At 45.1% G+C, this 14,238-nt stretch overlaps 1 protein-coding gene across 1 annotated transcript in view; it reads right to left on the bottom strand.

Annotated features, from left to right (window-relative positions):
* The window catches only part of LOC149358763 (urocanate hydratase-like), a 33,842-nt gene extending 19,913 nt beyond the window's left edge, over positions 1-13,929 (bottom strand). The window contains exons 1-8 of the mRNA XM_089570948.1: positions 13,643-13,929; positions 12,839-12,969; positions 9,858-10,011; positions 8,853-9,043; positions 4,298-4,364; positions 4,112-4,168; positions 3,584-3,670; positions 353-441 (exon numbers count right to left, since the gene is read on the bottom strand). Coding sequence (XP_089427074.1) covers positions 353-441; positions 3,584-3,670; positions 4,112-4,168; positions 4,298-4,364; positions 8,853-9,043; positions 9,858-10,011; positions 12,839-12,969; positions 13,643-13,768 — 902 coding nt within the window. The 5' untranslated portion in view covers positions 13,769-13,929. The remainder of the gene's footprint in view (positions 1-352; positions 442-3,583; positions 3,671-4,111; positions 4,169-4,297; positions 4,365-8,852; positions 9,044-9,857; positions 10,012-12,838; positions 12,970-13,642) is intronic.
* Positions 13,930-14,238: the final 309 nt, after the last annotated feature.

Genomic DNA, 14,238 nt, shown 5'->3' with positions numbered 1-14,238 from the left:
TTATATGTGACAAGCGGAGTTTTTTTCTCTTCTCTAACTAGTTTTCCTCTTGGTGTATAATGTCCAAAGGTCATTTTCAAATTGAATGGGGAAATAACCAGTTAATTCGCAATATTTTATGCAAAAATTTTGTTCCCTCTTATATTGCTCATGACTGTACACCCATCTCCAACTTTTAAAAGCCTCCGCGCAACACCAAAACGAAAAATCAATGCCGAAGCCCAGTTTAAAGAGGCAATGGAACGGCGATCAATGTAAAAGTGAAATGTGCAACGAATACAGCTAAGGCATATTTGTAAAATCACATCGTATGTTCGCGTGTGCATTTTTTGGTTCTAAACGGGTAGTTTACCTTATCCTCTGGATGAGTTCATCAATGTTTTCAATGACTTCATCCAGCCATCCCTGCTTGTGGCGCTTGTAGGTCGCCTCCCGGGACACCTGTCGTGTACGGTGGGGAAGAGCAAGAGAAAGAAGTAATTAGTTGTTGTTGTTGTTGTTGTTATCTATTGAAAGGCTAACAATAAATACTCAGAAGGGAGTTCAAAGTCCAGCGTCCCTCAAGAGCAGAATCGCTAGTATTGACCGGGTGCACTGCCGTATGAATAATGACGTTACTCTTAATTCTGTACAGTCCCCCTCAAGCGGTGATTGGACCCCTGTCCTGATGACTCAGGAATGGATAACTGATGGGTGTAAGCGGTAATAGCGCTTGGCTTCGACATCTATATATGTATGCAGCGTACGGAGTCTCTTCTTAGTCAGTACATATGTCGTCGAGATTGATCCACTGGATGCCTCTTGCACTGATGGGTGCTTCATCTGCGTTGCCTAACTCATTTTGCGCTCTCAAATCATGTTAGGAAATGTGGTCGTCAAATTTCTGTTTTTGTTGCGAAAGCAACACTACGCCCACCGTTTCGCCTCTTCAGCGTGGCCGCACTTTCGCCGTGACGGCGACTCCACGAACGACCTTGAGCCGTCGCCTAGCAACCTCAGCAGATTCCGCCGCCGCGCTTCTTTTTTTTTTTTTTTATACCTCAAAGGCCCCTGGTATGGGGCATTACATGAGGGATGGGCATGACAGTTAAACAATAATGGTCTTGATGGTGTTCTTAAAATGGATGGCGTTGATGTGATGCACGGCGTCCTGTGGTAGATCATTCCAGTCCCGGGATGACGTGACGAAAAAAGATCGAGAATGAGCGGTAGTTCTTGCGGTGGGGGCGTAGACGGCCTTATGGTGGTTAATACGGCTTGAGAGGCGATAAGTAGGTGATATGACTGATTCTGCTAAAGATGAATGATAAAACATATGAAAGAGGCACAATCGAGAAATTTTTCGTCGCGTTTCAAGGCTGGGTAAGTTAGCTTTAGTTTTTAAGGCACACACACTAGTGTAGTACGAATAGTCAGAATAAATGAAACGGATAGCTCGATTTTGTATTTTTTCTAAGGTTAAAGAGAGGTTAGACTGGTGAGGATCCCATATTGCCGAAGCATATTCTAGTTTAGGACGGACAAAAGTTATGTATGCTAATGATTTGATGGATGGGGTGGCAAAACGTAGATTGCGCCGTATGAAACCAAGGGTATGATTAGCTTCGTTAGCGATGTTCGTGATATGAGATGACCATGTTAGGTTTTGCGTTACAGTAATACCCAGGTACTTACAGGAAGAGACGGACGATACTTCTGAACCGAAAAGAGTGTATTTAGAAGGAGTATGCATCTGCCTACGATGAAATGAGATTAAACATGTTTTGGAAATATTGAGAGACATTAACCAACGTTCGCACCAAGTTTGGATTCGGTTAAGATCTTGTTGAAGAATGCCAGCATCAGCACTGTTAGTGATTGGGCGGTAAATTACACAATCGTCAGCAAATAAACGGATGGTAGAGGAAATACTGGAAGGAAGATCGTTAATATATATGAGGAAAAGCAAAGGTCCTAGGACTGTACCTTGGGGAACACCTGAAATGACCGGGTTACGTGGAGAAGAATGATTGTTAGCATAGACAAATTGCTCTCTGTTAGTCAAAAAGTTAGAAAGCCATTCTAATACTAACGAATTAAGATTTAGACACGATAACTTTAGTAGCAGTCTTTTATGCGGTACTTTATCGAAAGCTTTTTCGAAATCAAGGAAGAGAGTGTCAGTAGGAACGTTTAAATCAAGGTTGGAGCTTAGGTCATTAATAAAGAGAGCCAATTGGGAGTCACATGAGCGTCCTTTCAAAAAGCCATGCTGGTTTGTATGAAAGAATTTTACGGAGACAAGGAATTTGACTGTGTGCGAATGAATAATATGTTCCATTAGTTTCGAACAGACGCTTGTGAGAGAAATAGGGCGGTAATTTTTGCATGAAACAGGTGAGCCCTTTTTGGGGACTGGAATGATCTTACCAACTTTCCAATCTTGTGGAAGGACACCTGTTGATATGGACTGCTGAAAGAGGTGGCACAATATTACACTTACAGTGTTTTTAGTATTTTTTAGGATTTTAGAATTTATGCCGTCAACACCAGATGAAGAAGTAAGTTTCAATGATTCAATAAGTTTCACGATTCCATTAGCATCAATTGTAATCTGTGGCATAGCTGGGTGGCCGAGAGCTGCGAAATCCGGTAAGTCACCGTCAGGTTCTTTAGTAAAAACTGAAGAAAAAAAGTTATTAAGAGCGCGGCTAGATTCGTGTTCCGGGATAAGATTGTTTTCGTCGTCATGTAATGTTAGAGGCTTCGAATGTGATGGGTTTATAGTTTTCCAGAACTTGCGGTGGTTAGTGTGCAACATGGAAGGTAGAACAGACGAGAAACATGTACGTTTAGTTTTGCCTGTTAAAGATGAGTATGTTTTTTCTGCAGAATAATATCTTTCCCATGCAGATGCGGTGTCAAAGCGTATTGCGGATCGAAAAAGTCTTTTCTTTTTGTTTCTGAGGCGTTTCAGCTCTTTGTTGAACCATGGTGACGATGGTTTTTCGGTGATGGTGATAGTAGGGACATGTTTATCTATAAGTTGATGCATTTTGTTTCTGAAAAGGGACCAGTTATCTTCGATTGATCGTGCTGAAATATCTCGGAGAAACCACATGCAGAAATCAGCTAGTTCAGAATTAATGGCTGCAATAGTTGCCTTTGTCGTATAGAGTTAATGTTTTTTGTATTTTTTTTGTGTGTGACGCCGTTACTGACCATCGAAGCGCAATCATTGGTGTAAATAAAGTTGTAACTAATGCTTAACTATGTGTATTCTTCGTGTATAAACAATAGAGCTTTGCCAAAACGCCTAACCACAAGCGAATCCTAAGTGTAGCCAGGCAGTCGCTGCTTTCGCAACATAACCAGGTTTAACCAGAGATAAACCAATGCCATTTTTTTGTTTCTAGCTGATTACATGACTGAAAAACTCAAGTTCAGGCCTTACAGTGAGTAAGTTCAGCATCATTCGCATCCATCTGTACGTTTCCGTTTCCCGCTACCTCGCCCCTCTCCGACCCCGTAAGCGCATGCCTGATAGCGACGTTTCCAAACAGCGAAGGATGAAATGAGTGAGGTGTCCTTGCGTTTCACGTACCTCTGCGATGACGCCGATGCTGTTGGCGATCACCGCTGCCTTCGCCTGAGCACCGCTCATTCCTCCGAGACCGGATGACACAAAGACCTGAAAATTTGAGCACCAAGCCTAGCTTCAGTTTTACTAAACGACGCCAACATGGAGCTTGGCTGTGTGGTCAGGTGTCAGAACCCGGTTGTACACACAGCGCCGACAAAGGGACATCTAGAAAACTTATCCGCTTATAAGAAGGAAGAATATGGTGTCGATAATGGATGTCCACAATGCAATTCCAATCCACATCGAAGTGACGCACTTCAATGCAAGTTTTTAGAAGCAATACGCTTTGCGTCACAGCCTTTTTTCTTTGATATTACTTCGTGTTTTCGTACCCCTGCTTCCTGAAGTGCACAAATTAGTTACTGTAATGGAAGCGGTTTAAAAACCCGTAGCCCTTTTCTTTTTGCAAACTAAACCGTTAAACGGTGGAAACGGCAGTCGCCCTTGACTGTTCTGGGTTAAGCAATGCTAGTGGACAATCTCACTCACTTTTCCGCGCAAGTCTTGAAGGTTGAGGTACTTCCGTCCGGCGTTCATCACAGTAATCTGCAAAATAAATTAACAGGGGTGTTTTACAGAAATTCTGCGACAGTGGCGACAGACCACTAGTCGCACAATGCCATGGGTGACGGAGTTAAATAGGGAGGCATGTCGTCGCTATGGCAAAACGCTTACCGTCGTTCCATGAACGATGCCCTGCGGTCCGATGTAGCAGTAGCTTCCGGCAGTCATCTGGCCGTACCTGGAAAGGTAACAGGTACAATCGTAAGGCTCAATACACTCCTTCATTAATTACCTCAGCCGCCGGTCTATGTGCGCAGCTGGCCTACGCAGAAACTGATAAATTCCGGAGCCAAGATAACTTAAGATAACAGGTAAAGTAACCTTCACTTACTGTAATACCCATGCCACACGCGCACAAGAAATGGTAGTAAATGCTTAAGGCCTTAAGTTTGTTAATGCCATTATTTTCGCAGTTGGTGCTACACGTCCACATTTAATGCCATTATCGAAAGTGACGATGACGATAACGCTTGTAAGGTAGACAAAAGTTTCATCTGAATATAAACATTCCTAATGAGCGCAATATATCGGGAATGTTGTTCAAATGTAATGTAAAAACGCTTTTCCAGAAAATGCGGCTGTTCCTGCTTTATAAGTAAAAAAAGTAGCCATAAACTTGCATGTCAGCACATAAGTCGAGAGTACCTGTCAATAAGGCTGGTTAAAATGCCAGCTCTTCGCATCGAAAATGCGGTATTGATGCCTAATCTGACTGAAAGTTAAGAATTAACCATTTCCTACTGGTTAGGAAGTTGTTACTAACAAAGCTGCATGATTTTCTGCGTGTGGAATGAGAACGAGAGTACAGATTGCACGGGCGAATGAGTTGTGGCGAACTCAGTAGGTCGCGAATGGCAGTAAGGCTAATGCCATTAAATTTATGCGTGTGGCGCCGCACGAATGCCATTAAAACTTAAGGCAGTAAGCACTTAATGGCATTAAATCTGTCCGTTTGGCACGGGTATTAGTAAGGCAATGCCAGGTAGATGTCAAAGGCTCGCTGTGTATGCTATGCAGCTGCAACTTGTGTTCTAACTTTGACGTCTGCACAATGTTCACTAAATCTATCAAATGTCTGCTGGTTCACACACTGTTAATGTATGTTCCGCTTAGACTTAGCATATTCGACACATCTCTCAGCTACAATCAATCTATCTGCATATATTTTGTCCTGAATGGTTCTCTTTTCTGTTCTTTGTGTGGAGCGCAAACTTCTGAAGCCTCCTTTTCGCCTCTTTGAAGGAAATCTAAGTGTACCGACAACTAACCTCACCGTGTGGGAAAGTTTTGGTGGAAATGTAAAGGTCTTGCCTCATATTAGCGTTATCAGGCATATGTATACAATGGAAAAAAAAAAGGTTTATAATTTTAGTCTGACATTGAAAATTGTATTAAAAGACTTGAATCAACGTGCTACATGCATACTTTGATGAAAATGGCTCCAGAACAAAAGCAAAATTTTATCATGTTGCAGATCGCAGAAAATAATGGCGCAGAAATGCTCTATAAGCGCCATTATCAGTTAACCGACAGCATGAATGTTGGACCAACGTTGTGTTTCTGACTCTTACATTGCTTGCCATACTGTACTCCTCTTAGTAGTTTGCTTTGTTGCTAGAATTTTTATCGTGGTATAGGCCCAAGGGCGTCCGCAGAATTTTTTGCAGGGGGGGGGCCCGTTGGTGCCCCGGGGGGGGGGGGGGGGGGGGGTATGTTCGTAGCAAAAAGGCGCTATTTGCGGAGTAAATTTATTTATTTATATATAAATAAAAATTAAACAAAATGCACACATGAAAGAAAAATTACAAACAGCAAATTAAAGCGCGGCTAGGAGAGGTACATTGGAGTTTATCAACGAAGAAAGAACTAAAATTAATAAAAAATGCAAAAATATGCTATATCACTTCGTGGAGAAGAGTGCTCAGTCTTCCTGCATACGGGTTCTCGACTCACCCGGATTGATGACCAGCACACAGCACAATATGTTCGCAAACACGCAACTACAGTCACTCAGTCAGTCTTCCTTGAACAGCAACTGTAGGCGCCTCGGATTTTTCTGGGCGAATTGCGTAATTACACGTGTGATAAATTCACTTCTGTGCTTCATTACACGCTCTCGGTGCACACTCATCATACACATTGATTGGAAAAACTGTTGAACGCGTACGTTGAAAACAAAAGATGACTATATATACAACGAAAACTTATTTACAAGATAAATGCACGCTCGCAGCTTCATACACCTCGCTCCATCTTGCTTGCGCATCCGCACAGTCGAGCAACCCCACACACACTGCTCGCCGCTCGTCGTTTTCTCGTCCGCTGTCTTGGTTGTTCTCAGCTTCGCTGACAACCGGCCACTAAAAACACCCAAGCACAAACACAGAGGCGCGCACACGTGCGAGGGCTTACTTGCCGCAGTATCCCCGAATGCGCACTTTGGGGGTGAAAGGAACGCCGCGCAACTTCCGAGGGGAAGGGACACTCGCCACTCCGGTCGGAAAATTTGTTTTTGTGTTTTTATGGGGTTCAGAGCCCCAAAACGACTCAGGCTATGAGGGATGGAGTAGTACAGAGTTCCGGGTAATGTCGACCACCTGGGTCTCTTTACCATGCATTGACACGCACAGTACATGGGCGCTGTTGTGATTTGAGGCCCAGCCAGAGGTGACAGGCGAGCCAGGCAGGCGCCATCGGGCTGCGTTGACCAAAGGCGCTGGTTTTCACAGAAGACGCAAAGAACGCTGGTGTGGGGGCGCCTCGGGAGACTGCGTCGCCGTGAACAAAAGCAGCTAATCCCCTTTGCCGGAGATTCTGAAAGCGGCGCTTCTACCGAACTGCGCTACACGTGGATCGGAGGAGACAGCGAGCGGCGGCGGCGCCAACTCGTCGCCCGCTTGCCCCTGAGCAGCCCGACAAAGCGGGGGTGGACACGGCTGATTTGTCCTTCCCTCCTTAAGAATTCATCGGTGACCGGCGTAACGACATAGGCGAAAACAAGATGCCCCGCGCACTGTCTGTCTCCGTGTCGCTATCTCTCTAGAGATCAAAGAAACAGACACCCATCTCAAGGCGGCTCGAAACACATGCTCGCCGGTGCCGCTGTATGTCTGGAACAGGTCGCCCTTCAGTAGTGCTAACGATGGCGTGGTTTGAAAACGGCGGAACGACGCACGCCCGGACGCGGCATTTCGCAGATGTGACCATGCGGGGCTGCTTTTACCCTTTTGACTGAGCGCACCACCGCCCCTGGTGTGCGGCCATCACTCACGGTTCGAGTGAGTGATTTTCCAGGGGGGTGCAACCGCCCCCCCTTGCCCCCCCCTCCGGACGCCCATGTATAGGCCCCTGCCATGTTGAGGCTTATTTGTTATTTCAATGAGTTAAGTGCTCTGGAGGGGTTGCTTTGCCTGCATGCTTTTCGAATGCGCATTTATTTTGGCGCAGTGTAGGCAAAAAATATTTGTGCCACAGCGCCAAGGGTAACTGCCACTTCGAAATTCTAAAAACTGATACGGATATTATTGCGGCGGGCTACACACCTCTCAATAAAGAAGGAAACTGACAGTATGTAGATAAAAAGCTAACTATTCAGTATTACATAATCGTCCTGTTAGTTAACACGTCTTACATGTACTTTGATGGGCTACACCGCTGAAATTTCTATGCCGAAAAAAGCGCTGTTCTAAGCCAAAAAGCCTATTTTTGATGATTGTAAACATCTTAGCTGAAACACAGGGAATAAAGCCTACCTGCGAGGTTTCTCATCTAAGTTCAGCCTTAATGAGCTAGGTGTTTCTTCCATGCGTGACATACCGTTTAGGTGTGGTAGGTATTAGGTGGTGAGGCTACTTTTAGAAAGTAATTAAATTACGTTAATATTTACGAGCTTGAAAACCGCAAAATGCAATTAAATTACATTATACCAGTTACTGCTCGTAAAATAACCGTCTACATAAAAGTTATGTCGACAGTTACTGATTACTTTTGTTTCTAAATTACTACCAAAGTATCTGATTACGTTACTTAGTTATTAGAACGGAAGAGTAATTCATTGCATTAAAAATTACCAGTAAAGGGCAACTGCAGCACTTTTTTGAGAATTTAGCGATATTCAAGGATTCAAATCTATGTAGGCTGTAGGTAAAGCATGCCAAGTGTTTTTGCACTAGCATTTAAAATAGTGACGTAATCGATGATTGAATTTGGCGCTTCTCCTCAATGCACTGGAGGAGAGCACGGAAAGTCAGCGTGACGTCAAGGAAGGTATGATTTCAAATTACCGCTGTCGTCAGCCACATCCTGCCCTGACGCCTTAGACGCTGCCAAACAACTCTCGGCGGGGTTCGCCTTCGGTGGCGTTGTTTATTTCCTTCAAAGCAGGCGTTTGTGCGTTGGAAATGTACCGATACCTTCGATGACGTCATCATGCGCCCCACCACTTGGCGTTGTGCGCTGCGGATAAGCTTGAAGGGCGTCCGGATTTTAATCGGCGATTACTTCATTATTTCAAGTGCTAGCCCAAAAAGACTTCGCATGCTTTACCTGCAAGTTTCACACATTCTAGCCTTTTAAGCTCGTTGATTTCTAAAACCTATGCAGTTTCCCATTAAGGTACTAAATTCTGCTACAGCTTCTGCCAAGTCTGCAGTAGGCCAGCCCTTACATGGAGACGCCCATGGCGAACATCCGGTCGTAGTCCTCGGGTGAGGAGTGGTTCGGGATGACCATGCCGTTGGTGATGACCACCCGGGGACTGGGCTGCAGTCCGGGGAACAGGCCGAGCGGGTGTCCTGAGTACATGACCAGCGTCTGCTTCTCGGACATCTGGGACAGGTAGTGCATCACCAGCCGGAACTGTGCCAGGAGTAAGGTTCGCAGAAGAGCGCGCATGCCCGCGACTGTCAGTAAAAGGCAAGAAGGAATCGCTGACTATTAGGGAGTTGGCAGCTCTTGAGTGCAGGTACTACTTTAAGAAACTGGTTTAGAACCGTGGTCGTTTCATAAATCAGAACCGTACCGCATCGCAATGAACCCAGTTTACAGTGCGTATAAAGTAGATATATTAGTGATTGAATAGTACAAAAACGTTGTCATTCTACTTTTACTAAATATAATTGGAATTCAAGCGGAGGAGCTTTCAACTCAAAAAGGATCGATACAAAATTGCGTTTTTGAGATATGCTCGTTCGTCAGGTAATCAACTTTATAATGTTTCTGAATTAAAATTGGTGCCTTACAGGGACAGACGTAGGGAGCGGGTAGGGAGGGGAGGACGTGTTATTTTGCTTATGATCATAGCCAAACATGAGGTCATAAGGAAGTAAAGAACAGGAAGTCGAAATCGTTATCGCTGATTCGTTGATTCGTTCCTTCATTCGTTCGATGAGCACTTGACTGCTGACATATTGGAGGAATAAGGAATGACAGCGGCGATTATTATGAGTTTTTTTCCCAACCGTTAAGCCCCGGCACGTTCTTGTTCTCAGCCTTCATTTCCGGGCTTCTTAGCTCAATTTGATAGAATTGTTAGCAGACTGGAGTAGTGCTATCTACGCCTTGCATTAACTTTCACCCTCCCTGTTCAACCTTAACCGGCCTTCGTTCCCTACGTTTTTTTTTATTTGACTTCTTAGCGCTTGTAGCGCACGCTTCCCAGAGGGTCTCCTACCTGCGCCCAGTTGGAGAAGACCTGTCCGTTGCCGCCGTAGGTGACCAGCTCCTCGGGAAACTGGGCCACCTGTGGGTCCAGGTTGTTCATGATCATCAGCATCACGGCGGCGGCCTGCTTAGAATTGGCCGGATAGTCGTCGATTGGGTACGCCCTGCACACAAAGAGGCAGCCATGCACATCGGATCTTTATACTGGAGAACAACACTTACAGGGAGAGAACGCTGTACTTTGTGGAAACCGTGGGGAGAACAGGTAATGAATAGTACTTTGGGAAGAGGTGACAGATCAGAAATAAGGTACTCAGAGCCCTCCATGACGTCTAATTAAGTAGACCACCTACGCGACTGAGCCCGCTTTCTGTTTCTTGATAGACCCTATTATGTATGAAATGCTTTCGCTACCATTCCCTGCAAGCTCAGGCGAACATCGCCCACGAGCCGCGGCGAACTGAAGAGAGAATACAACGCGAACCTAAAGCGTACTTTCTGTTTCGTTTCTCCCGCATTTCGGTGTGCCACAATCGTTCTAAGTCGAGCGATGACAAGGATGTCTACATTTATGAGCCGTCAATTTCACAGGCAATCAAAGTAGTCTTAGAGTCCTTCTGCTCTTTCATGCGCACCGTGAAGAGTGTTCGCGCCTTGAAACAGAAATGCCTAGCAGCGAACGCTGCAAATGAATCCTTTTGGCATGCTTCTCGAACAGAGTGACGGTATCGAAGCGGCTCATTTGCGTCTCGTCTTTCCGAGAATCTCGGACTTCACGTCCCATTGTAGGAACGGTTATCATTACGTAGCGTCGCAGGCACATGCGTATTGAAATCAGGCAGTTGCTGTGCAAGGCTGTAAACTCCCTGCTGTATATACAAACAGCGCAACCACCACCACGGACTCTTTAAAACGGTGTACATAGTGGTGTTTGCCCTGCACATGCAGTCTGTGCTGTCCGTCCAAAAACAGACGGACTCCTGCTCTCCAGTCGGCATATCTTCCTCAACAGCAGCCCACGAGATCACAGAGTGGGGGTTCATGTTTACTCCTTCTCAGTCCGCTTTCCCTCAGCGTCTGTCAGGAGGGTGAGTGGTGGCAGTGCTTGCTGCTTCTCTGCATCTCACCGAGTATAACGGCGAAGCAAAGCTTGAAACCCTATGTTGTTGCAAAGTGGGAAGGTGGCGCCACCGAGCGGTTGCATTCGACAATGGGACGCTGTCATGAGCGACTTTGTTCATGTTCTGTTGCGATGTTAAACTCGATCGCACGCTAAGTTTACAAAGAAAAGCAGCTTTCGCACCGACAAACGGAAACCCTGTTAGGGCGGCTCCACCTTAGGTCTGCAGGAAACGCGCAGTCGACAGCGGGATAGCGCATGACGAAAGCGTTGTGTTGCGTAGACATGTAATCTGAGCAGTCACGGACTTCCACTTGGACTATCACGCCGTATGCTTTGCTGTACGGCACCCCATCAAAAATGTGACAAGCTTTCACATGTTCTCTAGTAACCGATTTCACTAATTTTGGAAAACTTCGAACATATGAATTTATCATCACGGTTCTGTATGAGCTGTTGTCCATTTTAATGCAGACTGCAACCAAATCATTTTGATAGTCCAACGAATGAACTGTCACCTCCACCCTTTCTTACCTTTTTCTTAAAGTCTACCAGGTGCAAAGTCCTTCGTTTATACTGCACAGCTGAGACTGAAATTACGCGCTTTGAGCAAAAACTAAATTTATTCTGTTTTTTATTCGGCTGATAACATTGCCATCCAGGAAGGGTTCTTTCTTTATTTGTCAAAATGCAATTGATTTAGATGATTAATTCTACTCCCAGACATGTAAAATGAATTTGATTGAAATCTGCGGAAAATTTGGTTACCTTACGCCGTATATTTCTTGATAAGAAGGTACATAAACCTCTAAAAATAGTGTTTTTAGAAAAATGCGAGTCATCATCATCATAATTAGCCTGAATGCACCCACTGCAGGGCAGAGACCTCTTCCATATCTCTCCAGTTAACCCTGTCCTGTGCCAGCTGTATCCATCTTATCTCCGCGAACTGCTTAACCTCACCCACCCACCTAACTTTCTGCTGCCCCCTGCTACGCCTGCCTTCTGTTGGAATCCGGTCACTTCGCATAACATGCCCGGACCAAGCCCACTTCTTCCTCTTTATTTCGAATAGGATGTCATTAGCACGCGTTTGTGCCCTGACCCACTCTGCCCACCTCTTGACCTTTAAAGCCACACCTATCATTTTCCTTTTCATAGCTCGCTGCGTTGTCCTCAATTTCAGATGCAAATAGAGCCCTGGAAACTCCCCCTTTCCAGAACTCCAAACTACCACTCCCATAACGAAAAAGGTCTGGAAAGGCATGCTTGAAATCGCTAATACCCAAGTGCTGTATATATTCTGAATCGTAAAGAAATGCTCTATCAGAAGTTTTTAAAGTATAAAACACGATTTCAAAGCAAAAAAAGGGGTCGGGGTCACAAAACTGCAAATAAAGCCTCTGAAAGTTCTCACTTTCTCGCTCGGCGAGACGAGAAAAAAAGGTAAAAAAAAAGCCTTTTTGAAATCGTGAATGCTAAAAAAATGCTCTATCACAAGTTCGCAAAATCTAAAGATTGTTTTTTTTTTTTGACAAATCAAAGTGTCACCCCACATTAACTGTTCATATATCATCTTTAGCAAATCCTAATCCTATAATGGGGTTGCTCTATAGAGAGAACTCGCGTCGTTCCGATTCAGCCCCTGGCGTTTGAAATATGTTAAATTTGATAATTTAGACGCGTTCCATTTTCAAATTAGCAACCAAATGACGGCATCGGTGAAAGTTCGAAGGACGTTTGTCGAGACTAGAGAATCATTTGCGCAGGAATGAGCATGCTTTTAGTTTTTTTTCTTTTTTTTTTGTTGGTGGCGCCTATTCTAATGCACGTTCCATTCTATTATCCGGCGTTTTCAAACAAGAACTTACTTCATAGATATGGAGGGCATAAATCGATACATGTAGATGTGGCCGTAATCCGACAGCTCTTGCGTGAACTCCGGCGCAAGCTGGGCGTGATGTTTCGCTGGGAAATATCTCAGGGCATTCTTGAGGGCTATCTGAAAATAAATGAAACAACAAACATTCCTTAGGTTGCTGATGGTCAAATGATGACACATATGATTTTGTCCAAGCCATCATTCAAAGCGCGATTAACCAGTCCATCGCAGGACATGGCGCTGAAACTCAAGTTCTTGATCATTCATTAAGTGAATCTCTAACAGCTGAATTCTCTCTGTCTAATCTCTAATAGCTGAATAGCTGAATTTATAGCTGAATACTACGCCACCACATTCTATTCCCTTCGGCGTTAACTCTTACATATCTTGAGTTTCATGTAACTTGGGAGTTATTCTTTTACTTGTGTTTGATCGGGCATAATATAATCCTTCCAGCACCAAAATGTGCTTATTTGATTTGCTATTCTAACAGAAAACTGCTTGAACAAATGGCTGCGTTTTTAGTAGATGAAAACCCATTCTTTTCATAAATGCTTTCCTATATCTTTGTCTTTCACCATTCATATTATCCAGCCCATAATATAAAAGCCCGTGATCGACCCCGTTGTTATTTTGTTTTCTGTTTTCTTTTAATGACTCAACGTAAGTGCAGACTGTGCTACCTAGATTAACTAATCGTCCGAGATGACAAAGTTCGAAGCATATTGGGCGGGTGTGCTCGGGTAGACCGGCTGCCGCAATGACAAATGAAAGTCGCGCGGTCACGACCTACCTCGGTCTCCTCCGCAGTAAGCGGCACGTTCCTGTTCGGAGCGTGAGGGAGCTCAGGGTTCCTCTTCCTGGGCGCGGGCAGAGGGTCCAGGGGCAGTCCCGAGCAGATTTCCTTCAGCGTGCCCATTGTCGTTGTCTGCCGCTTGTCCGAGCCCCGAAATGAGAAGCGTCCTAAGAAGTAGCGGAACCCTTCTGTTGCGAGTGCGACGATCCTCCGCTTTTCCACAAGACAAGGATTCTGTGCGCAGGCCCCCTATCTCCCTTGCGTTCCACAGAGTCGCGTCTGGTGCCGTTATCTCTGCAAACTGCCCTCCCGCACCGCCGTCATCCTGCCATATACTGAATGCCCCGTGAAGCTATCTCGTCTAAACTGCGATGACCGATCGCGTTCTTCGCGTTTTTGTGCGAACTGGTGGGCTCGAAAGGCCTTCGCGCGGAGTTATGGGAAGCACGAAGTGCCTTACCGATCCTGGTGCTGGACTTCATCATCGCGAGTACTCGCGCAAGGTCTTCATGCACATATTTCTTCACCTCTTCATTTTTCCAGATCCAAACCACTTACAGAAAGGAGTAGGGCTGCAAACATGCGCTCATCAC

Source organism: Amblyomma mixtum, chromosome 2 (genome assembly GCF_055824585.1).
Source record: "Amblyomma mixtum isolate Tamu chromosome 2, ASM5582458v1, whole genome shotgun sequence".
Classification (NCBI taxonomy): Eukaryota; Metazoa; Arthropoda; class Arachnida; order Ixodida; family Ixodidae; genus Amblyomma; species Amblyomma mixtum.
Note: the sequence above shows the minus strand (reverse complement) of the source record. Positions and strands in the feature narration are given on the sequence as shown.